The sequence below is a fragment of the Octopus bimaculoides genome, chromosome 6 (assembly GCF_046866305.1).
Source record: "Octopus bimaculoides isolate indiv1 chromosome 6, ASM4686630v1, whole genome shotgun sequence".
Classification (NCBI taxonomy): Eukaryota; Metazoa; Mollusca; class Cephalopoda; order Octopoda; family Octopodidae; genus Octopus; species Octopus bimaculoides.
The window spans coordinates 107,139,244-107,165,762 of record NC_142933.1 but is presented as its reverse complement, the minus strand read 5'-3'; the positions used below and the strand labels follow the sequence as shown (position 1 = coordinate 107,165,762).

General features: G+C 38.2%; 1 protein-coding gene across 13 annotated transcripts in view; it reads right to left on the bottom strand.

The window, feature by feature from the left end:
* The window catches only part of LOC106880445 (lethal(2) giant larvae protein homolog 1), a 150,402-nt gene that overhangs the window by 67,532 nt on the left and 56,351 nt on the right, over window positions 1-26,519 (bottom strand). For all 13 annotated transcript variants that reach the window (XM_089354388.1, XM_089354391.1, XM_089354383.1 and 10 more), the window contains exons 4-16: window positions 24,665-24,746; window positions 23,532-23,644; window positions 22,063-22,209; window positions 19,321-19,390; window positions 18,280-18,490; window positions 17,519-17,570; window positions 14,540-14,712; window positions 12,548-12,765; window positions 10,083-10,150; window positions 9,536-9,689; window positions 6,028-6,356; window positions 3,438-3,526; window positions 1,272-1,404 (exon numbers count right to left, since the gene is read on the bottom strand). In XM_089354388.1, coding sequence (XP_089210514.1) covers window positions 1,272-1,404; window positions 3,438-3,526; window positions 6,028-6,356; window positions 9,536-9,689; window positions 10,083-10,150; window positions 12,548-12,765; window positions 14,540-14,712; window positions 17,519-17,570; window positions 18,280-18,490; window positions 19,321-19,390; window positions 22,063-22,209; window positions 23,532-23,644; window positions 24,665-24,746 — 1,839 coding nt within the window. The remainder of the gene's footprint in view (window positions 1-1,271; window positions 1,405-3,437; window positions 3,527-6,027; window positions 6,357-9,535; window positions 9,690-10,082; window positions 10,151-12,547; window positions 12,766-14,539; window positions 14,713-17,518; window positions 17,571-18,279; window positions 18,491-19,320; window positions 19,391-22,062; window positions 22,210-23,531; window positions 23,645-24,664; window positions 24,747-26,519) is intronic.

The following is a 26,519-nucleotide window of genomic DNA, read 5'->3' as shown; positions in this document are numbered from 1 at the left end:
ATGTTTACCTCCCTTTCCTGTTCCACACTGTTTTCTCTCGTCTACCCTTGATTAATGTGAGAAGCTGTGTATCATCTCTACAGTAAGAAACCTGTTCCAGTCCATCCATACTTTGACATGTTAACTGCCATGGCTTCTAGCTGGAAATATGTGGTGTCACTGGTAGTGATGCCACCTATTTCTGCTCACGCTGCATACTGTTCAATAACTAGGAAATGCAATATTTTTGCATTTTTACAATATTTCATAATTAAACTTTAACATTTAGCACAAATGTTATTTAAATATTCTCCAAACCATGTCAAAGACACAGAATAAAATATCATCTCAAATTACAAAAACTGTACCAAAAGTCATGCATACAGATGTTTGCATGAAGTTTGCAATGAACCACGAGTGATACATGTGGCAGTTAATGTGTTAATCTCTAAACACTTAGTATAAAGATGCCGCCTTCTTAACTGTAGTCCCACTCAGTTGAAAGGTATCTTAGTCTTGTGATTTACATGGTGGCCTCACCAGTGCTGGTGTAGGAAAAAAAGTACCCAATATATTCTTTAAAATGAATGGTTTTAGGAAGGGCATTTGGTTGTAGCAATCATGCCAAAGAAGACAGTATAGCACAACACAGTTCTTGGACCTGCCAGATTCTGTCAAATCATCTAATCTATGCCAGCATCTTTCGGATTCTCTCTCATACCCCCCTTGTATCTGGACCTCTCTCACTCTAAGTGAGCAAACCATGCATTCTCTCAGCAAGATACCTGCCCTTGTCCTCCTATGATAGCTTGTTATTCCTCCAACTCAGTATCTTGTGGGTGCTTGGTGACCTCACTGGTGCTGGTGCCACATAAAAAGCACCCAGTACACTCTGTTAAAGTGGTTGGTGTTAGAATGGGCATCTAGCTGCAGAAACCAATCTAAAGCAGATGTAGAATCTAGGCACAGCCCTCTGGCTTGTCTGTTCTTCTCAAAATGTCAAACCGAAGCCAATACAGAAAAGGGAACATTAAATGATGATTATGATGATGATGATGACAATGATGTGTGTGTATGTGTGTACATGTAATGTATAGGAGTGCTAATTTATGAATCAAATATGATATTAACAGATAGGATATACCTACAGACTATATGATGATATCAGAAACTCTAAGATATGCATGTTTATTTGACAAAGATAAATATATAAGTAAAAGTCTTTTCTTGTAAATTAAAAGCATCATAAATATTCTGATAAATTTAAAAAAGCAAAAAGAAGTACTATCTACCATTTTTCTTTTTTCATTTTCTCTCGTCTGTTAGCACGGGATTTTCTTAAGCGCCGGAATGACTCTCTCAATGATTTTTTGAAGGAAATACGGCGAGAAAGAAGAGAGTCATTCACAACAGCATTGGTCATGTCTGAAAGAAAAACATATATACTATAGTTATTTATATAAATACTTACTCATGCATACATACATACATATGTATTAGCTAATCAATTTAAAAATCCAGACCTTTGGCATCATGTCGTGCTTGAGAAGACCCATCAAGCCAAGTAAAAATTGCAGTTGTGGCAGATACTGGTGTCACGTAAAAGCACCCATTACACTCTTGGAGTGGTTGGCATGTTAGGAAGGGCATCCAGCCGTAGAAACCATGCCAAATTAGACTGGAGCCTGGTGCAGCATTCCAGCTTGCCAACCCTGGTTAAACTGTCCAACCCATGCCAGTATGGACAACGGACATTAAATGATGACGACGATGACAGGGCACAATAGGGTCAGTGTTTATTTCCAATGGCATCAACCATGTTCGGATGGTGCTTTTTACATGCCACTAGCACAGGAGCCAATCGGGAGGAACTGGCATAGAGTACATTCGGATGGTGCTTTTTACACAGGAGTTAGTTGGGTGGACAATGCAAGGATAAGAGAATATTATCTAATTTTCCAAAATAGAACAATACTATAGAGCCAGTGTCATTCAAGAACTCATTTTAGATTTCTTAATTTTGAAACTGGGGCCATTCCATTTAGCCCAAGACCATAGGAAGTGAAGGACTATTAAAATGACAATTAAGAATTTGATGTTTTATTCACACAGTTGTTTCCAAAGAGTTTCCTTTAATTCCATCCCAACAAGTTTCTTTCACTCTTTTGATACCAAACTACCTAAGACCGCTCCTTGTTGTGTGATACCAAGTTTCTGTTTTAATGTGATTGAGATCAAAACGTTCCCTTAAATTTCCATGTTAATCTGGATACTAACACCAGTTTAATAGTCCTTTCTACTATAGACTCAAGGCCTGAAATTTTGGGGGACAGGGCTAGTTGATTACATCAACCCCAGTGTTCAACTGGTACTTATTTCAATGACCCCAAAAGATGAAAGGTCAGCTCAACCACGACTGAATTTGAACTCAGAACATAGAAATGAACAAAATACTCCTAAGCATTTTGTCCGGTGCAGTAACAATTCGGCCAGGTCACTTCCTTCAACACCAGTTTAATAATGACAAAGTTATTTCATTGAATTCTTCATCATATTCAAATTAATCAAAGCAAAAGCTCTTTCCCCCTTGTGCAAGTCAGATAAGCAAACAAATTTATAAAATTTGGCTGAATGGACATATACTGTGTCTCATAAAAAAATTAAGCAGTTAGCTTCTGCAATCTCAGAAAGAAAATAAATGTTATAGTAAACTGAAAAACAATTTTGCAACTATGTAAAACTTCTGCTTGAGTAGCAAAGTGGATATTTAACCCTTTCGTTACCAACCCAGCTGAAACCAGCTCTAGCTCTGAGTACAAATGTCTTCTTTACATAAATTTTGAATTAAAATCTTCCATCAAACCTTAGTCACAATTTATGTTCCTAACACTAGCTGAATGATAACCAAGTTATTTTACTAAATTCTTTGTTATATTTAAAATTAATTAAAACAAACACAGAGCATCTCAACAGAAACATGGTAACAAAAGGGTTAAAATATATAATAGAGAAACAATTCTTAACCCTTTTGATAACACCCCGGCTGAAACCAGCTCTGGCTCTGAGTACAAATGTCTTGTTTTCATATGTTTTGAATTAAAATCTTCCACCAAACCTTAGTCACAATTTATGTTCCTAACACTAGCTGAATGATGACTAAGTTATTTTACTAAATTCTTTATTATATTTAAAATTAACTGAAAGAAACAAAGAACATCTCAAAAGAACAGGCTGTGCTAAATACAAAGTGCCCCCTCCCACCAAACTGCAGAAGAAAAGCAGTACCAATTAGCTTGAATGAGACCTCTCACTTCTTGGATCATAGTTGAAAGAGCAAGTGGGTAAGAGTGATGAAGCATTACAAAAAAGCAATACAAAGATTATTAAAAGAAGCATGCATCATCATCAGAGGAGTTTTATACAACATAAATATTGGAATTTTATTCAAATTAAATTACCATTTGGATTTAAAGTGCAGCGATAGAGTATTCCTTTCTTCTGGCAATAATCGAAGAGAGCAAATCCATGAGCAGTACCAGCAGCCCCACTGAAAAGGAATAAAAGATCAAAACTAATAATAATACTAACAGAGAGAAATAAAAATTAGACAAATATTTATCAAGGATAATTTTAAAATATTGTAACCAAATCATTTACCCTTTCTTTGCCAACCCAGTTGTATGTAAATTCACTGCTTTAAAGTGATTTAAATTAAAACCCTCAATCAAAATTTCATGTTAATTTATATTCCAAACAACAGCTTAATAACGACAAAGTTATTTCACAAAATTATCCATTATGTTCAAAAATTAATTAAAACAAAAATATTGACAAAAGGGTCAAAGGGATATAAATTAAAATCTCCCATCAAATCATCATCATCATTGTTTAACATCTGTTTTCCATGCTGGTATGGGTTGGATGGTTCAACTGGGGTCTGTGAAGCCAGGAGGCTGCACCAGACTCCAATCTGATCTGGCAGTGTTTCTACAGCTGGATGCCCTTCCTAATGCCAACCACTCCAAGAGTGTAGTGGGTGCTTTTTATGTGCCACCAGCACACAATTGGATGGTGCTTTTTACGTGCCACTGGCACAGGAGCCAGTTAAGACAGGGGTGGTATTGGCCATCAAAATTCATAAAAATTTATTTTCCAAATACCAGCTTGCTCAAATTCTTCATCATTTACAAAATCAATTGAAATGATCATAAAGATGGTGCTTAATTCTAGTTTTCCATAATATTGAACAGATAAGAGATCTCTTAATATCAGTATATGAGAAATAATATTTCTCAAAAGACTTGTGGCAGATGTTCTTCAAAGTTGGTTAAATTGAGAAATGCAAAACTAACTGTCCTGCTCATTCAGGCAGCAATTGCAGCCAATAATCTGGAAGCCAAATCCAATTATGCCTTTCAATAGCATTTTAAATTCTTGTGATACAAATCCACCTAAGAGTGCCTCTGGTTCCTTGAAATAAACTTCCTCTTTTTAAAATGATTTAAGTAAAAACTGTCCAAAATTTCATGCTGATTTCTCTTCCAGACACTAGCCTAGTAAAGTTATCTTCCCAAATTCTTTATTAATTTTAAAATTAATTAAAATGAAAGCAGTGAATTTTGGGAGAAATATGGTAAGAAAAAGATTAAAATGTCTCTCACATTTTACAGAGAACAGGCTGTGCTAAATACAAAGTGCCCCCTCCCACCAAACTGCAGAAGAAAAGCAGTACCAATAAGCTTGAATGAGACCTCTCACTTCTTGGATCATAGTTGAAAGAGCAAGTGGGTAAGAGTGATGAAGCATTACAAAAAAGCAATACAAAGATTATTAAAAGAAGCATACATCATCATCATTATCATTGCTTTAACATCTATCATGCATGGGTCAGATAGATTTTGTTGTGGCAGACTTTGTATGGCTGAATGCCCTTCCTGTCACCAACCCTCACCAGTTTCTAAATAACATGATATTCATCATTGACCAAACAGGTTTTCACAGAAGATTAAAAATGAATGACACTCCTTGTATAACAGTGACATTCACTTACAACCATCACAAGAATTCACAAGGTAACACACACACACACACACAAAACAGACTTCTTTCAGCTTCCATCTACCAAAGCCATCACACAGCTATAGTAAAAGACACTTGCCCAAGGTGCCAAGCAGTGGACCTCAACCCCAAACCATGTAGTTGGGAAGCAAATTTCTTAACCACATGGCCATGCCGACACTTCATTCTAAAAGAAATATTTCTATCTAGCAGCTGCCACCCCACCATGTGGTCTAATCTAATTCAATACAAGACATTGGGCCCCTGTGTCTAACTTTATCCTGCACCTGGGTTCCTGAGCAAAAGAATAAATAGTTGCAGACACAACCCAAGAGTAGCGATTGCAGGAAAACTAATGGGCAGAATCACAAAAAACTTCAGGAGTATAACAATAATACTATGTCTCAACTATCGTACTGGTTCACCTGAATTGCTAATTTCCCCATCTCTTTCACCAGTTTGATTGTCTGCATCACTCTCATTGTTTGTGTAAGGGTAAACCCTTCATCTGAAGAATAAACCTCATCAATAATTTCCTCAGATGCAAAGAGTCTAGGCCTTGCTTGTTTACCAGAAAATGTACTGGGTTCATCATGTGCTTATTTCAATGCAAAAATCTGTTTTCTTTTTCATTTAAAAGCAAAAGTAAACAACAGCCATGGAGGACATCATTAACAATGAGTCATAAACACATTTGATTACAAAGTTGCAGCATGATCAGTTGTCTATTTTGAGTATTTTATCTTCTTTTTTTTAGGTGTGTTGCTCATTACCATTTTACAGGGTATCTGTCAGAGACTATATACCTCTACACTGGGAACACAACATGATAGGGTTAGAGAAGGTTACGGGAGCAGCAATTATGTTTAAAGAAGTTACAACCAGAAGCAACAAGTAAGGTCATTAACCCTAATGGTAATGAGGTCAAACATCAATCATTGCAAACATTGACAGGAAAACGAAAAATAATAATAATGTTTGATGACTCACAGTTGCCATTCTGAATTAATAGTGAGAGATGTACAAGCTGCAGGGGGTAACAGCTGCATTACACAGGTTGGTTGAAAGCCAGGGGCAAATTTCAGATCCCCTTCTTGGGGTGCTAAGGCTTCATGGCCCTTCCAAACAAAGTTATCACTATCTCCGACAATGTTTATGGTGACATGGGTCACCTCTTGCTCTCGTTGTTCTCGTTCCATCTGCAAGACTATGACTTGACCAGCGGTCCCTGCTGCTATCAAGGTTTCACTGAGTGGGCAAAGAGCAATCTTCTGAATAGCCCAACGAGGATCGTCACTGTAGGGGTCGAAACTGCCAACCTAAAGAATTGTTTGAATAAATACAGATGGATTATTTTTCTAATTACAGTTTAAGAAAAATAAAATATTCATTTAGCAAACATTGATCCTAAATACTTATGTTTGATAACATAAAAGACACAGAAGCGTATTAGACGTAACCCCAATTTCAGCAGGGCATATTCATATAAAAAAGGTTTTAGTGCATTAAAGCTTATGGGAGGCCTAACTTCACATATAGGACCCAGGATGATTTTATGAAGTATTTTTTTGAAGTAGAAGTATGTCCAATTAATGTTTGACAATTGAACATAACTAAATTCCATTCAAATATGTCAAAGTGGATGAATGATAGCACTTCCAACATTATAAAAGAAAAACATCTTATGGCAACTTAACCAATATTGAAACATACAGGCAAGTCATTGACTGAGAGTATGCTAATGTGACAATGATCTTAAAAAAGCTAAACGGGGCCTGGTATGTCAAAGCAGACATAACATTTCCTATGTGTGCCATAAAAGGCAACTAAAGGGAACTGAGCTAAGATTTGAATTCCAACATTGTAAAATCCTCACCAGCAATGACTATCCTAAACAGACCCAGAGGTTAGAGGGTTGTCACCTAAGAGTTACAAAAGCAGTAGGAAATCACCAACAAAAAGTGGATGCCGCAATGCAATGTTACAGAGCATGCTCCCATGCTAGTACTGTTATTAAATTCAATATAAAAACTAATATGTTAATGTAAAGATAGAAAATGGATTTTATTAATGAACTGTACAATGTTGGTAACTACAGGAGCAGGTCTCTGTTCATGGTTCTGAAGTTGGATAATCTGGTTCAAATTTAGATAAATATATTTCCATACAAAGGAAAAATGTCATCATAAAAAGTATTAATATGCCTATGTGAATATAACTCGACCAATTAGCATTAACTGACTTATGGTCAAGTTTTCCCACCAAACAGACTGGTCAAAGATTCTAGAAAGTCTGGGTCCATCAGTAATAAATAGCCAAATGAACTGAACTTTAGTTGGCGCTGTCCCAGATTTAAAGAGATCATATTGCTTTACCTCTGTATGGTAGTCTCTCACCTGTTCTCCTCACCAGATTTAACCTAACTAGAGATCCACTAAGCTATCTACAGTTTGGTCTCAATGAGTTTTTAAGACTAAGTCTCTCGATTCAACAAGTTGTTCTCTCTCCCACCTCTTTCACTTTTAAGTAACATGCTTACGTGGTAATCACTGTTGGAACCAAATACTTGTGGATTCTGCTGAAGTGACCCAAAGGCCAATGTTAAAATTAACTCTACCATCCAAGAACAGGATCAGTTCCTAATACAAAATTCTATACACTTTCATCTACTAATTATTTTTTTACAAGACTCACAAGAGATTACTGCAGAAAACATGGTCAAGCTACTGTGCAGTGGGGTCACTGACCCTTTTGAAAGATTATTTTTTACCAAATTCTTTCATATTTTCAACATTAATTGAAACAAAAAAATGGTCATATAGTTTAACAGAAGTATGGCGATGAAATTGGTAACTCTGTTCTATAAGTAGACCACCAGTTCTCTTTCATGATGAAAATCAATTCATTAAATTGCTACAATAAAACAACATGACAGCAATAAGACTGTCACCAAAATTATTAATGTCAAATATATTTCGGTGCTTCAAATGTGATAATTTAGAACTATTATCATGACCAATCCTAAATTACGTTAACTAGACATTTTAGTTTGACACTCATTTAGACAAACTATCCTCCCTAATTAATTGCTGTTGATAATTAAAATATCATTTAGACAACTTTTTTCAGCAATATACATTTATGTGTTACACTGGAGAAGAGGGCGTAACACTGGTAATTCTGTACATGAAAATATCTAGAGGAATTTCCAGGCAACAATAAACTGGAGTGGCTCCCATCCACCCACCCAAATCAGAACAAAGCTAAAAAAAATATTCTCTGAAAACCTATTATTTTATTGCAGACAACTAATTCATATTAATTTTTGAATTGTCAAATGAAATATCTTTAGGAAAGAAAACATAAGCTAAATTAATGATGACCAACACTCAAATTTAAACCCTTCAGTTAGCAAAATAAAATGAAGTAAACATCTAGAATTTGATTCAAAATGAAATGTTGTATGCATGACAAGTGGCAAGAGCTCTAACGGATGTGGGAGTCATCTTCGTCATCTAATGTCCACTATTCCAGGCTTGCATAGGTCAGTTTGAATTTGCTGAGGCAGATTTTCTGCAGCCAGTGCCTTTCCTGTTGCCAAATCTCACTTCTGTTTCCAGTAAGATAATATTTACCCCCATCGCCAGACAGGTTTTTCAACCATCACATGATGTCAGCACAAGGGGACACATAAAATATGAGCTTCTTTCAGTTTCCGTTGACCAAATCCACTCACAAGCTTTTGGTCAGCCTGAGGCTGTGGTAGAAGACTCTTGACCAAGGTGCTGCGCTGCAGGCCTGAACCCAAGACCACAAGGTTGGGAAACAAACTTCTTACCCACACAGCCTCACCTGCACCTATGTTTGATTAAAAGCTATTTTGTGATAATTTAAGATTTAAAAACATCAATCATTTAACTTTTCCAGTTAATTATAATTCCTCAAAAAAAAAAAAAATTTAATGAAATACCGTATACTAAACTATCAGGTGCAGGATGACCACGAGACAAAGTTTACTTCCCAACTAAAAGGTTTCTGGTTCAATCTCACGGTGTAGCATCTTAGGCAAGTGTTTTGTACTATAGCCCTGAGTTGACTAAAACCTAGTGAGTGGATTTGGTAGATGAAAACTGAAAGAAGCCCATCATATGAGTGAGTTTATGTTTGTGTTTGTACAGACACACACACACACACATAATCATACACACATATACATATGTGTGTTTTTGTGCCGTTCACATTGCATAACAGTTGTAAAGTGGGTTTGCACATTTCCAATATTGTGTGGAAACGAAGGTTGAAGGTTGGAAGGGCACCCAGCCATAAAAAATCTGTCTCAATAAACCCCGGCCAAACCATGCAAGGATGGTAAAGCAAGAAATCATATCACAGAACCAAGAACAATTGAGGACAGTTTGGTATGAAAAGGATTAATGTTGGCAGTTCTGAATATTTCACAGTCCAGTTTAGAAAATCAATAATTATTTTTAGAAATTACCTTTTTAAAAGGCGGCCATTCTTCTTCAGCCTCTCCTGCGGAATTATCTGGTGGGGAAGTTTCTCCACTGAAGATATTGGCAGTGGAAAGCTTGTATAGGAATGTAAGACTTGTGGTTGAAGCATCCCAGAAACGAATCGTACCATCTTCATGCCTGAAAAATGTGTTACATAAATTACAATTTTGTTTTTATCATTAAATACAAAGAATCCATATGTCTTTCAAACCATCAACTAGTGTTCACCTTCTCATAACAATACTCTTTACAATTATACACACACACAAACACACATACACACAAGGGGGTACTGAAAAGTTCCAGGCTTTAAAAGTCTCACTAGAGGCCTAACCTTCTGAGTTCTTTAACAGGGCTTACAAAAACTGAAGGACCACTGCAATAAGTGTGTGAATCTGAGAGGGGAATATGCTGAATAAAATCATAATTAACTGATCTTCCTGTGTTTTCTTTTACCCAAAGCCAGGAACTTTTCAACACCGACTCATATATTGTTTGACTTAAAGATGAAAAAAACAAATTCTTACTTACCCAGTCAACAACAAATCCCTAGTTAATGTTTCGGAAGCAAGTCTTTTGCCACCATCAATAGGCCAGGTCTTTAAGAAAGAAAAAAAAAATTATATAAATATATATAAGGAAATTTATACTGAACTATTATTATTGCACACACAGAAATATCTATGCAGTATTCGGCACAAGCATAGCTGTGTGGTTACAAAGTTCATTTTACAATCATCTAGGTTTCAGGTTCACTCCTATTGTGTGGCAGCTTGAGTTTCATCAACGAGAGCTCATAACTAGCCAATCACTTGTGTGTGAAACTGTACAAACATTTGAGAGAGAGAGAGAGAGAGAGAGAGAGAGGGAGGGAGGGAGGGAGGGAGAGAGAGAGAGAGAGAGACGGAGAGAGAGACAGAGAGGAGAGAGAGAGAGAAAGAGAGAAAGAGAGAGAGAGAGAGAAAGAGAGAGAGAGAAAGAGAGAGAGCATGCAAGCATGCAAGCAAGCACGCAATGTGTGGCTGCAACGGTGCTCCAGGATTCAAATCCTGTTACTTAGTTGAGGTCATCCACTAAAACCCTATCAGACGGTGCTCCAGCATGGCCACAGTTAATGCTTGAAACAAGTCAGAGAATAACAGGCAAACAAATTCAAACAATTCTAGATCACTAATAACATCATCATCATCACCATCAACATCATTTAACATCCGTTGTCCATTCTGGTATGGGTTGGATGGTTTGGCCGGGGCTGGCAAGCTGGAAGTCAGCACCAGACCCCAGTCTGGCCTGGCATGGTTTTCTACGACTGGATGCCCTTCCTAATGCCAACCACTGAGAATATAATGGGTGCTTTTACGTGCCATGGTATCCGCCACGACTGCAATTTGCTTGGCTTGATTGATCTTCTCAGCATGACATAACACCAAAGGTCTCCGTCATTGCCTCCGTGAGACCCCATGTACAAATTGCACCCCAGTTTTTTCAGTTAAAATCAAGTATAAAATAATAAGACTGATACACAAGCAAATACAGTGTTTCTATAGCAACATTTTTTTTGTGATCTTTATATTTTACTTGCTTCAGTTATTAGACCGTGGCCAGGCTGGGGCACCACCTTGAAAAATTTTAGTCAAATGAATCGACCTCAATATTTATGTTTTAGTGAAGTCTGATACTTATTCTATTAGTTTCTTTTACAGAACTGCTAAGTTACAGGGGACATAAACAAACCAACATCAGTTGTTGAGTGGTGGTGTTGGTGAGGAACAAACACAGACACAAACTCATATATATATCATCATCATCATCATCATCATCGTTTAACGTCCGCTTTCCATGCTAGCATGGGTTGGACGATTTGACTGAGGACTGGTGAAACCGGATGGCAACACCAGGCTCCAGTCTGATTTGGCAGAGTTTCTACAGCTGGATGCCCTTCCTAACGCCAACCACTCAGAGAGTATATATATACATACACAACTCGCTGTGGAATCGAAACAAAAAACTTCAACTCCGACTCCTGTACAATTGGCACCTCTGCTTGACTCCTCTTTACGTAATTAAGTGATTGTGGTCTACATATCTCATAAAGCATATGCATAAGTTTGTAATTTGAGTAGGCTTATACGTTATAACTGTTAAAGAATAAAGATATTGTGAATAGCAATGGATGTAGTTTTATCGACGCCACAGCCCTGATATATACAACGGGCTTCTTTCAGTTTCCATCTACCAAACCCACTCACAAAGCTTTGGACAGCTTGAAGCAATAGAAGACACTTGCCTAAGGTGCCATGCAGTGGGAATGAACCTGGAACCATGTGGTTGGAAAGCAAGCTTCTTATCAGTCATGCCAATGCCTGTACAAAAAGCAAGATGCTTACAGCACTTACGTTTCCCAAACAATTACTCATCTGAGAACTAGGCTTGGTGTAGCTTAACTTCAGTGGTTGGACAAGAACCAGTGCATTCAATGTGATATGGCCACGTTATACTTAATGCAAATACATATAACACAGCTTCTATGAGACTGTAACCGTGACCTACGCCAGTGCAGCATAACCAGCTCATTTAAGAGTACCCTTCAATAATTGGCCAATGAACTGCGTTTGTGAAGACCTGTTGAGGCAAGCGAAGTTGTTGTCATGGCTGATGCCAGTGCCGCCTTACTGGTCCTGTGTCAGTGGCACATAAAAAGCACCATTCAAGCATGATCGATGTTAGTACCGCCTGACTGGCCCTCGTGCCGGTGGCATGTAAAAAGCACCCACTACACTCTCGGAGTGGTTGGCGTTAAGAAGGGCATCCAGCTGTAGAAACATTGCCAGATCAGCTTGGAGCCTGGTGCAGCCATCTGGCTTGCCAGCCCTCAGTCAAACCGTCCAACCCATGCCAACATGGAAAGCTGACATTAAATGACAACGATGATGATGATGATGTCATGCATAACAAATTATTTGCAGTATTTATCAAAGAAATGCCAACACACTTACCCTATGGGAATATTTTCCGACTTGGGTCTCTCCAGCATCAATGATTTTTTGCCATAATTCTTCCGGTACATTGTTAACGTGGTATGAACAGGTAATAGCCGAGGAGTGTAAACTGTTTAAATAGGGGAGTTTGAAAGCAGGCCAGTTGGGTGAGTCCAAATCAATGACAACAATTTCTTCTTGAACCAAGACAACCAAAGCATGAGGTTCATCGTATTCTAAAAAAGAGAAACATTTCAAAGTACTATCAGAAATCTTAGACTTTGTACGAAAGCAATTCTTAGTGCAATTTTATAAGGAAATTTAACCCTTTCGTTACTGTATTTCTGTTGAGATGTTCTGTGTTTCTTTCAATTACTTTAAATATAACAAAGAATTTAGTAAAATAACTTAGTTATCATTCAGCTAGTGTTAGGAACGTAAATTGTGACAAAGGTTTGGTGGAAGATTTTAATTCAAAACTTATGAAAACAAGACATTTGTACTCAGAGCCAGAGCCGGTTTCAGCCGGTTAGTAACGAAAGGGTTAATTAAATATGATTGAGAAGTTTGACGAAATATATACCTCTAAACAAAAAAGAAAAAAAAAATTATTTTTTTCAACAACAATAAGATTAATCAAGGTTTAAGACAAGAAAAATCTTTTCTGTGGCTCTGCGGTAAGAAGCTTGCTTTCCAATCACATGGTTCCTGGTTCAGACCCACTGCGTGGCACCTTGGGCAAGTGTCTTCTAATATAACTTCAGGCCAACCAAAGCCTTGTGAGCGGATTTGGTAGATAGAAACTGAAAGAAGCACTCCATACCATTCCATAGTGAAGGTCCATGGCTTAATGGTTAGGGAATTCGGCTCATGACTGTAAAGTCAGGTGTTCAATTCCCAGTGGTGCATTGTCTCCTTGAGCAAGACACACTATTTCACATTGCTCCAGTCCACACAGCTGGCAAAAATGAGCTGTACTTGTAATTCAAAGGGGGCCAGCCTTGTCACATTCCGTGTCATGCTGAATCTCCCTGAGAACTACAATAAGGGTACACGTGTCTGTGGAGTGCTCAACCACTTGCATCATTAATTCCATGAAAAGGATATTCCATGGACCAAATCAAAAGGAACACTTATCGTCAAAACCAACAGAGTGCCAGACTATTCCATAAATTTTGTCCATAATTCTACAAAATGAATGTAAAAATCTTGGAAGACAATGACACCATGCCATATAGGTATATATCATCATCATCATTTTAACATCCATGTTTCCATGCACGCATGGGTCAGTCGAACTTTGCTGAGCAGATTCTACAGCTGGATGCCCCTCCTGTTGCCAACCCTCACCTGTTTCCCAATAAGGTGATATTTCCCCATGGCCAGACATATTTTCAACAAAGACTGGAAATGAAGGACACTGCCTGTATGACAGTGACACTCTTTTACAACTAATACACAATGTCAAGACAAGGGGACAAAAAACACACACACCCATGCACACACTTATACATATACTTCCAAAGTTTTGGTTGGTCTAAGGCTCTCGCAAAAGACACTTGCCCAGGGTGCCACACAGTAGGACTGAACCTGAAACCATGTGGTTGGGAAGTAAAATTCTTAACTATATAGCCATGTCCTGCATATAAGCACAATAATTAAACAGTGAGTTCCTTCTGAGCATTAGGCCCCATGGAGGCAATGACCAAGACCTTTGGCATTATGTTGTACTTGAAAAGAAGACCCATTAAGCCAAACAAAATCGCAGTCATGACAGATACTGGTGTCACGCAGATGGCGCCCATGCCAGTGGCACGTAAAAGCACCCATTACACTCTCAGAGTGGTCGGCATTAGGAAGGGCATATGGCCGTAGAAAACCATACTGAGTCAGACTGGAGTCTAGTGCAGCCTTCCAGCTTACCAGCCCCGGTCAAACCATCCAACCCATACCAGCATGGACAATGGACATTAAATGATGATGATGATGATGACGACCAAAAATATTTACCTTGTCTACCGTCCTCTTTGTTTTCTTCGTCAGCTGTGGAAATGGTGATAAAATCGATGACTTTCGAAGTGAAATCAAAAACAACATGGTTCTCTTCCTGCATTACGGTGACTGTGTGCTTATCTCCATAGCTAGCACGTGGCATGCCACCCGAAAATATGTAAAACGGACCACTGTACAAGGAACGAGAGAAAAAAAAGATATAGAAAAGAATAATGTTTATGCTTGCTTTTAATCAAAAATAGGTGTAACATTAGTTTTTACCAAGCTCAGGTCAACTATTTTTTATCTGTTACTTGTTTCAGTTGTTTAACTGCGGCCATGCTGGGGCACCATTTTGAAGGGTTTTAGTTGAACAACTCAACCCCAGGACTTACTTTTTTTTAAGCCTAGTACTTATTCTGTCAGTTTCTTTCTGCCAAACCACTAAGTTATGGGGACACAAACACACCAACAAGGACACATACAGACACACACATAGACACAGACACAAAGACACATACATAGACACATACACACAGACACATGTATGCAGACACATACACACAGACAAATACATGCACAGACACACACGCAGACACGCACACAGACATACACATACACGCAGGCACACACATACATATATATACAACAGGCTTCTTACAGTTTCTGTCTGCCAAATCCACTGCCAAGGTTTTGGTCAGCACAGGACAATAGTAGAAGACACTTGCCCAAGGTGCCACACAGTGTGACTGAACCTGGAACCAAGTGATTGGGAAGTCACACTGGTCAATTTTCCACTTAAATTCTAGTCTTATGGTGAATCATGTGAGGCCATGTCTATTTCTAAACACACACTTTGCATTCATTCCCCTCGACCAATCACTGGCGGCTTTATCATTACGAGCTGCTTGTCATATAGAAGAAAAATATATAACAAGACCTCAGTGCTAAACCTGAGAGCACAACGGCAAGAAACTACTGGACTGAAATCAGTTAATGGATCATGATGATGATGATGATGATGATGATGAAGATGACGATGATCATGATGATGACGAAGATGACGATGATGATGACGATGAATGTAAACGAAACTCATGCATCTACTGACTGATTTTTATCTATACTATATATGGTTATGTACAGTGGCGGACTGGCCAAGTCGCCAGCTTGCCTAATGACAAGTGGGCCCCAGTGCCACTAGAATCCATATATGGGGGCCCATGTTAGTATCTAAGAGGCCCATCCCCTCAAGTTTGAGAATTTTTCATTCTCTCCTGGAAGAATGCATTAATTATTTCAGCTTGGCTGTGTTTGTAGTCAGTTGAAAAGAATACTTTTAACAAAAAAAAAAAAAAAAATGATAGCATTGTAGTTGCAGACGGGCCCCCCCCCCCTTAGTCTCCTGGCAACCAATATTTTTAGACCCAGTCTGCCACTGGTTATGTATGTAGATTTATGTTTTGTATGTATACATTTATACACACACACACACACATGTAACCACATGTGGTCTGTTGGCGATTTTTCCTTATTTGTCTTTCTTTCTCTTTTGACTTTAATGTTTCCGACGAAGAGCTATGCTCAAAATCTAAACAACAACTCTCTCCCTTTACCAAGTATCAAATTAATATATTTCTTGTGCATGTCTTCACGTTTGTTTATTCCTTTTTTTTTTGTTTTTTGTTTGCTTATTTGAATTGATTACATAAAGATAAATCATCATCATCATTTTAAATCCAGGTTTTGTCCTCGTTAACTGGGGTGGCTAGATCTACCTTAATGCCATAGCAACTACCCTCACACCATCTCGCCAGGCTTTGGACATTCTCCCTTCTCAAGCCAACCCTCCCAATCTCCTCCTCCACCTGTCCCCTCCATGTTTTCCTCAAACTCTAGCACCCTCTTCAGTACATGCCCCTCATCCCTCCTCAACACATGCCCACACCACCGCACTCCATTCGCTCTTGCCAGCCGTTCCACTGATTCCTCCAACCCCAGCATCCCCATCAAGTCCTCAGTCCTCCTCTTATCAAACATACATATATATATACACAACAAGCTACTATCAATTTCCATCTACCAAATCCATTTGCAAGGCTTTGGCCAGTCCTAGGCTACAGTAGAAGACACTTGAGACACTTGTCCAAGGTGCAACGCAGTGGGAATGAACCCAGAACCATGTGGTTGGAAAGCAAGCTTCTTACCACACAGCCACGCCTGCACTCGCAATGATGTAAGGTTTGACATCAAGAGCAAATCAGGTTGGTGGAGGCCATCTTTCTCTCTAAACTAACAGTGGAAAAGAATATGACTCCTTCACAAGACCAACTAAAAAAAAAAAAAAACCCTCTCATTACTGTTGCTGATGTATTTAGATGAAATTGCCATTGAGAGTTTGGCATATTTGTGAGGAACCCATGAGAACAGAACCAAAACATGGATTACAACATCAGCCTTTCACCAAACATGTCAGCACCCTGTCAACTCTGGGTAAGTTGTAGCACTTTATCACAACCAGCTGACAGCTGTACACACTCTTCACCTCGGACTATTTTACACTCCTTCTCAAAGTTACCGACTAACGGGTTATATACACTACTATCCTAACAATTGCATAACACAAAGAACTGTATACACACTGCTGCATTGATTAGCTTTTTTTGTTTAGAAACAAATGAAATTAAAACAAAATCTGTTTCTCATTTTGATACATGCATACGCATGTATGTACATTTGTCATACATATGTATGTATGCATACACACATCTACATATGCGACCAAACTGTTTCTCATTGATACATGCATATATATATATATATATATATATATATATATATATATATATATATGCATGTATGTATACATACACAAGCACATGTATTATAAAACACAAATATATACATTCATTAACACACATTTACCAAACACAAATATATACAAATATAAATACACACACTCGCTCAAATCTAGATAGAAGAAAACAATTCACTTACGATTTAGAGGATTTCCACTGAATTTTACTGATGGCTTTACAAGGAAATGGCCCTGAAAGAAAGAGGAAAAAAATTAAAATCATCATTTTTATATCAGTTCTCTATGTCAGCATGGGTTAGATGGATCATCACAGCCTTGAGCTAGCTGTTATTGGCAAGCGCTGATCCCGAAGACTGGTGTCTGTAAATGTCATTATCTGACTCGATTTCTACGAATAAATGGCACTCTTTTCACCACTGCATGCACTTTCTTGTGGTACCAACACGGGAGATGTTGAAGAGTTCCAAGTGAGTCAGGACTATAGGGATCCTGGAGCCCTACAATTTTTCTACTCAAATTATAATTACAGGTGGTACAGGTGTTACTGGAGGACCCTTCCTGTTGCACCAACCTTCACCCGTTTCCAAGCAACGTAATATTTGCTGATAGCTTGACACATTTTTCATGGAAGGCTGGAAATGAACAATGCCGCTTGTATGATGGTGATGCTCATTTACAATCATCACACAATGTCAAGACAAGGGTACACATATACATACACACACACATGTACATACACATGACAGGCTTCTTTCAGTTTCCATTTACAAACTCCACTTATAAGGCTTTGGTTGACCAGGGGCTATAGTAAAAAAACACCTGCTCAAGGTGCCACACCGTCGGACTGAACCCCCAACCACATGGTTACGGAGCAAGCTTCTTAACTCCCACAACCAGGTCTGCACCGATTCAAAAAGACTAAATATAATATGAGACTTACCATAAGGTGTTGTCGAAGACTCTTTCGGAGACGAAGATTCCTCAGTGCTCCATTTTAGATAGCTGCCATCTGCATGCGCAGTAATGAAATCTGTACCATTACGATGCCAGTCCAAACTCTCCAGCTGTTGGCTTGCATTGTAAGTACGGTCAGCATTGTTAGTTTTGTTGTCCCACAGAACTATGTAGCCACGATTGAATCCAATAAGAAACTATAAAGAGAAGTAAAAAAAGAAAATGATTCCCAATCAATTAACCTCTTAGCTTTCAGATTACTCTATATATTGTAATGATTATTCACAATGCTTTGAATTAATCATGCATTATCTCATAGTTTAGAGATTTCGATGATACAGTTGTTTACTTTTAGAATGTCAGTGTAAGTGCGAGAGCCTGGATTTGGTCAGTTTGGACGTAAAGCAAGTAGAATATTTGGGTCTGATTTGGTCAATTTAAAGGGTTAAAGGAAAACTTTAATTAATAACATTTATGGTCTTGTTAGTTAGTGGAGTTATGCCAAAACCTCAGCAGGATTTGAACTCAAAATATAAAGAGATACAAGAAATGCCGCTAAGTATTTTGTCATCGGCACTAACCATTTTGCCAGCTTAAATAATAATTATTTTTGATTTAGGTACAAAGCTAGTAATTCTGAGGAATGGGATTTGTTGAGAGAGAAGGGTGTTGGGATAAACAAGCACCTTATCAGGTAGAGCGATGAGGGTTCAGTCGATCCAATCAACAGAAAAGTTGGCTCATAACATTAACATGCAAGTGGCTGAGCATTCCACAGACACATGTACCCATAACATAGTTATCAGGAAGATTCCTGTGTGATACAGAATGTGACGAGGCTGGCCCTTTGAATTACAGGTACTACTCATTTCTGCCAGCTGAGTGGACTGGAGCAATGTAAAATAAAGTGTCTTGCTCAAGGATACAACGCACTACTGGGAATCGATCTCACGCCATTATGATTAGGAACTAAATACCCAAACCACTAAGCCACATCTGGTGGGATAAACAATAACTCAAATGGCACCTTGTCAGGATTGGTAGGATGAACAGCGATAGCCTCAACAGCACCTGGGTTTGACGAGACTTCAGGCATACTGTAATGGAAAAGATGTAAGGTATAAGTCGACATTAGTAAGCAAACACATAATACAAGGGGATGTTGAAAAGTTCTTGGCATCAAGGGTATCGTGAAAGGACTGGTTGTAGGGTCAACCATCTGAGTTATTTTACAGGGCTTAGAAAAACTGAAGGATCACTGCAATAAGTGTGTGAATCTGAGAGGGGAATATGTTGAATAAAATCATAATTAACTGATCCTCATTTATTTTCTTTTACTCAAAGCCAGGAACATTTCAGTACCTCCTTATATTATTTATGTTAAAGTGTTAACGATATATTTCTGTGGTGCAAACCAGTCGTTCCCAAAGTGGGTGGTGGAAAGATTCAGGGAGGTGTTGAAGAAAGATGCGGCGATAATGGGGGTGACCAAAACGGGAGGGAGGGGGGGGGACAAAATAAAGGGTTAATTAGGTTAAGTTTTATTTGCGAAACACAGTTGTTTTGAATTCGCTACAAAATAATGGTCTATGTCTGTGATGGCGAATATAGGTAGGGGGCAGCACTAGGAATGTGGCCTTAGAACGGGGGGGGGGGCAGCAAACAGAAAAGGTTTGGGAACAACTGGTGTAAACAATCTGTCGTACAGTGGAAAGGGGATGGTAAGAGTTAGTGTGCAATAGGGAGAGAGATACAAATGAATGACACAAACACATGAATCCTAGGAGTGTGTAATAGGGAGAGAGAGTGTGGTACAAACACCATTAATATTCCTATGTGTGAACTAAATGAGGACTAAACTCTTATGAAAAACATAGTTTATCTTCAAGTTACAAATGAATAAAGTATTTCATTCCAATAGTTTCAATCATTTGTTGACTTTTTTTTAATTATTCTATTGTGTTATATTTCTTTTCTTTTCTTTTTCTGTTTTTATTTGTTGCAGTCATTTAGCTGCGGCCATGTTGGAGCACCACCTTTTAGTCGAGCAAATCGACTCCAGTACTTATTCTATCAGTCTCTTTTTGCCGAACCGCTAAGTTACGGGGACGTTAACACACACCAGCATCAGGTGTCAAACACACACATCCACTCATATATATATATATGTGTGTGTGTATGTGTGTGTGTGTGTGTGTGTGTGTGTGTGTGTGTGTGTGTGTGTGTATATATATATATATATATCATAAATATAAGGGATTAGCAATTCAATTGCTAATCCCTTATATTTATGATGATAAATGGTCTTACCGTTAAAGTTTTATTTCATACTGAACTACTTGGCAAAATTGTTAATTGTTAATTCTATTATTAATTGACGATTCCCTGCCCTCATTTCTTGTATATATATATATATATATATACATATACACGATGGGCTTCTTTCAGTTTCTGTTTACCAAATCCACTCACAAGGTTTTGGTCAGCCCAAGGCTATAGTAGACGACACTTGCCCAGTGTCACACAGTGGGACTGAACCCAGAACCATGTGGTTGGTAAGCAAGCTAGTTACCACACAGCCACTCCTGTGCCTATAAATATATATATGTAATTACGTACTAAATTGTGTGTGTGTGTGTGTGTGTGTGTGTGTGTGTGTGTGTGTGTGTATGTGTGTAAAACTGATGAATACAGCATTTAAAATGCTGTATTGATAGATATTTAATACTTGGTTGCTTCTAATCAAACTGCAGAATATCCATGGGATTGATCAGCAAATCCCAATACTTCTACAAATGTAACAGCTACAATTGATTTAAAGCCCTCACTTCAACTGCAGTTTGATAACGCAACTAATTGGTGGAATTGATTTACCACGCACACAATGTCAGCATGATCGTAGTTTGAGAGGTCAAGGACATGTTCTATCAATTATGCAAAATATACACCCACAGAAGTGGATAGAAGGCAGCACTGTTTTCATTCATTTATCATTATTTTAACATCCCCTTTTTCATGTTTGCATGAGTCAGATGGATATCAATGGGGCAGTTTTTCTATGGTCAAATGCCCTTCTTATTGCCAGCCCTCACTTATTTTCATGTAAGGAATTAGTTTCCACATGGCCAGACATGTTCCGCAGAAGATTGGAAATGAATGGCCCTGCTTGTATGACATTGGCACTCATTTACAATTATCACACAATATCGAGACAAAGATAGACAGGGCTTCTTTCAGTTTCAGTTTACGAAATCTACTCACTCATAAGGCTTAAGATTTTGGCCAGCCTTGAGCCATGGTGCCAAACAGTGGGGCTGAACCTGAAACCATGTAGTTGCAAAGTAGAATTCTTAGGCACACAACCATGCTTTGAATATATAAATTAGAAGGTTCTAATTGAACCATCATCATCATCATCATTATTTAACATCTGCTTTCCATGCTGGCATGGGTTGGACGTTTTGACTAGGGTCTGGGAAGCCAGGAGGCTGCACCAGGCTCCAATCTCATCTGGCAGTGTTTCTACAGCTGGATGCCCTTCCTAATACCAACCACTCGGAGAGTCTAGTCGGTGCTTTTTACGTGCCACCAGCACAGGGGCCAGAGGGGGCTGGCATCAACCACGATCGGTTGGGGCATTTTGAAAAATGTTTAACTTGAAGAAATCAACATTTGTTCATAGCTATATTTTGATCAAGTTGAAAAAAAAAAACAAACAAAAAAAAAAAACAAAATGGTTCCAAATGAAGAATTTGATTTCTACATTTACCTTTGCATGACGACATCTTGGCTGATGATTTGTTCCAAAAGTGTAAAAGTTTGCACCTCCAAAATATGGATATTTCCTCCCTCTGTACCAATAAGTAACTTATCACTATTTAGAGTCAAAGAGCATGTGGAAATAGTCTTCAGTTTGCTAAAAGAGAAAAATATAAATGATGTTAGAACTGTGATAGTGGGGGGGGGGGGTTTACTGTTTTAGATTCAGAAACACAATCAGATTTAAGCAGGCATTCCATTTGCCCCATTGATATTGTCAACAAATACCTCACATCAAACTAATCCAAACCTTCTGTAAATTTAACACAGATAAGGACAATGATTGGCCCTTTTTATTGATCTGTTTTATTTTATATCTTTGAGTTGGTTTTTTTTTTTGGTTGTGGTGGGAGGGGGGTCATCTGTTCAGTTGTTTTCATCATCATCATTTAATGTCTGTTTTCTGTGCAGGAATGGATTAGAAGTTTAACCGAAGCCAGCAGACCCGGGGGCTACATCAAGCTCGTGTCCGCTTTTACATGATTTCTATGGCCGGATGCCCTTCCTTCATTTAGAGAAGATGACAGTTTGGTCACAAATATGAAATAAATAAATTATTTCCTTCCAATGAGGAATTAGGGGCTTAACTCCTATATCACCCTACCTGAGAAAACCTATGATCTTTCTCTTTCTCTGTGCATACACACACACACAACAGGCTTTTTACAGTTTCTGTCTGTCAAATCCACGAATCCACTCACAAGGCTTTGGTTGGCACAGGACTACAGCAGAAGATACTTGCCTGAGGTGACATGCAGAGGGACTGAACCCTGAACCACATGGTTGGGAAACAAATTTCTTACCACACAACCAGGCCTATATATATCTGTATTTTCTTTTACTTGCTTCAGTCATTTGACTGTGGCCATGCTGGAACCCAACCTTTAGTCAAACAAATCGACCCCAGGACTTATTCTTTGTAAGCCTAATACTTATTTTACCGGTCTCTTTTGCCAACCTGCTAAGTTACAGGGGACATAAACACACCAACACCGGTTGTCAAGCAATGGTGAGGGGACAAACACACACACATGACAGATTTCTTTCAGTTTCCGTCTACCAAATCCACTTACAAGGCCTTGGTCGGCCCGAGGCTATAGTAGAAGACACTTGCCTAAGGTGCCATGCAGTGGGATTGCAACCAGAACCATGTGGTTGGGAAGCAAGCTACTTACCAAACAGCCATGCCTGTGCCTATACACACAGTACAATTTTACATGTGACTTGAATTTACATAAGGGAGAGGGGGTGTTAATACAAAATCAATATTACTAATGAGCAGAACAAAGTCTGAATTATTTTAATGCATCTATGAGCAACTTATTTATAATCACCATCAAAAATCCATTTTGTGAACTACACTTCCCCTTCAGAAATCTCTGGACACCAACCTTAGAAGAAAAACAAAAACAAACTCACTTGCATTCCATGGAAATTTCTTTAACCTCTTCCAACACAGCATTTCCTTCCTTCTTTTCATTAATCTCCCAAAGGTGTAGGGAGTTGTCACTACAAAGGGTGATGAGACGACCCTGAAAAAAATATTCACAGGATAGTTTTATTTATTTTAAAATCTATTTTCAAATATAAAAAAAAAGGTAACATTAATACATTAACGAATGAAAATTTTTTAAATATGTATTTTATTTTACCATTTTATGTATTCTGATGGTAATTCTAAATTGCTTTTTTCTTTTTTTGTGAAGACATATGTCACCACTTGTATATACATACAGCAACAGAGAAATGAGGGAGTTGCTAAGTGGTTGCTTGACCTGCTAAAAATAGCAGGCAAATTTCTGTGAAATCCCATTATGCCATCTTAAATAAAATCAGGACATATTAGTGTCATCTATATACTGCTAAAATGGCTTTAGAATTATCATGGCTAGATTGCCTTCTATTATTGGTCTGACTGATAAGAACTGATCTGAACTAATCTCTGTCGCTGTCTATGTAATCTATTTTGGCATGGATTTCACAGCTGGATGCTCTTCTGAACATTGACAATTTCACAAACAGGACTAAAGACTCCCAGCTAAACTGAATCAATTTTTTTTCTTTTTAGGAGTTACCATTCTCCTAGATAGGTTACCTGCATACACCATCGCTTGAAGAGTCCGTATCTTCTCCATTGATTTACTCCTTCCTTTATTGTAACCTCCACTTTTTCATGCTTGCATGGGTCAGAAGGAAGTTCAAGATGCTCTTCCTATCACAAACCCTCACTTGTTTCCAAAAAGATTGGAAACAAACGACACTGCTTGTATGATGGTGAATTTCATTTACAACTACTTGGCACTGTCAAGACACAGAGACAAATACACACATTATTTATATATATATATATATATATATATATACATACATACATACACAGGGCATCTTCAGTGTTTCTCAACTGAATCTACTCACAAGGCTTTGGTCAGCCTGGAATAATAATAGAAGACAAGTGCCAAGGTACCGTGCAGTTGGACTGAACCCAAAAGCACATGGTTGTGAAGTGAATTTCTCAATGTAATAAACAAAGAAAAAAAACAAACTCTACATACCTGTTCAGGTAAAAAGAAAAGTTGATTAATAGAAACATCTTTCTTTTGCTGACCAACGAATTCTACACCTGGTGCGCCATAACTAGAAACAGTTAAGAAAATTTTTAAAGGTAATTATTTACTCAACATCTTTTTATTTAAATTATGAAAAAAAAAAAGGAAGCCACATGGCCTGCTGGTTAGGGCGTTGCACTCACAATCATAAGGCCATGGTTTTGATTCCTAGGCTGGGCAGTGCTTTGTATTCTTGAGCAAAACACTTCCTCTTCACACTGCTCCACCCCACTCAGCTGTTAATGATTAACCCTGTGATGGACTGGTATCCCGTTCAGGAGGACTGCTTTGATCTCAGTCGCTTTATATACACATGGAAAGCAGGTAACTGATCCTATAAGTCCCAAGACTCAAAGACAGTACTTGACTTTTACGAGCTTAAACTATGGGAATTTCATTGTGTTATAATGTAAAATTAATCTATTTTATAGTTGTGTTTGTTCAACAATGGAACTTCACCTGAGACTGAGTGTTGAAACTGAAATTCACATCATGGTAGAGTCATGTTAGCTTCACTTTGGTTTCTTTTTATAATCATTATTAATTTAAGATCTATTTTTTTCTGCATCAGTATGAAGATATACAGAAATTAAAATCCAAATACATTCTCACACACACACACACACACACACACACACATATACATACATACATATATATATATATATATATATATATATATATATATACGTTGGGCTTTTGTACAATTTCCAATGAAGAAATTTCCCCCACAGGGCATTGATAGGACCAAAGTACAATGACATTTGCCCAAGGCACCACAAAGTGGGATGGAATCCAAAACCACATAATTGAACACTGCCTGCTCTGGGTGATGGAGAAATCCTCACAATGGACTCTGCAAATGGTCAGATATGTCCAACAGACAACAGCTCCATGAGTCAGCAATGCTCAAGCATTGCACAAATGCATGCAGTACAGCTTTGTTGCTCTGCGCACATCTTTGGCAACTGCCTGGCAGCACTTCTGTGCCAGTAGAGTTTATCATGTTGGACCAGCCGACTCCTCAGCAGCACTGCTAAGGCAGGAATTACTACGATAGTTTCTGTAAATTTCTGGCCAGAAAATCTTTTCAAATAGTTTAGTTAGTCCTGGCACAAGGCCAGCAATTTTGACAGAAAATGGTGAGTCAATTATGCCAACCTCAGTACTTGGCTTGTACTTAATTTTAATGACCCCAGAATGGAAGAAATACCATAAAGCATTTTTACCGATATTCTAATGATTCTGCCAGCTCACCACCAAATAATATTGGTTTCAAATTTTAGCACAAGATCGGCAATTTCGGAAAGGGGATAAGTCAGTAATATCAACCCCAGTGCTCAGTTGGCACTTATTTTGTTGACCCCAAAGTTGACCTTGCCAGAATTTGAACTAAGAACACAAACACTGACAAAATGTTGCTAAGCATTTTGCCCCAAAAGCTAACAATTCTGCCAGCTCACCACCTTAAATAATAATAATAATAATAATAATAATAATAATAATCCCTTCTACTATAGGCACAAGGCCTGAAATTTTTTTTTGGGGGGGGGGGGGGGGGGGCAGTTGATTAGATTGATCCCGGTACACAACTGGTATTTAATTTATCGACCCCCGAAAGGGTGAAAGGCAAAGTCAACCTCAGCAGAGTTTGAACTCGGAACATAGCGATGGGCGGACTACTACTAAGCATTTCGTCCAGCTTGCTAACAATTCTGCCAGCTCGTTGCCTTAATAATAATAATAATAATAATAATAATAATAATAATAATAATAGCTGGCAGAAACGTTAGCACGCTGG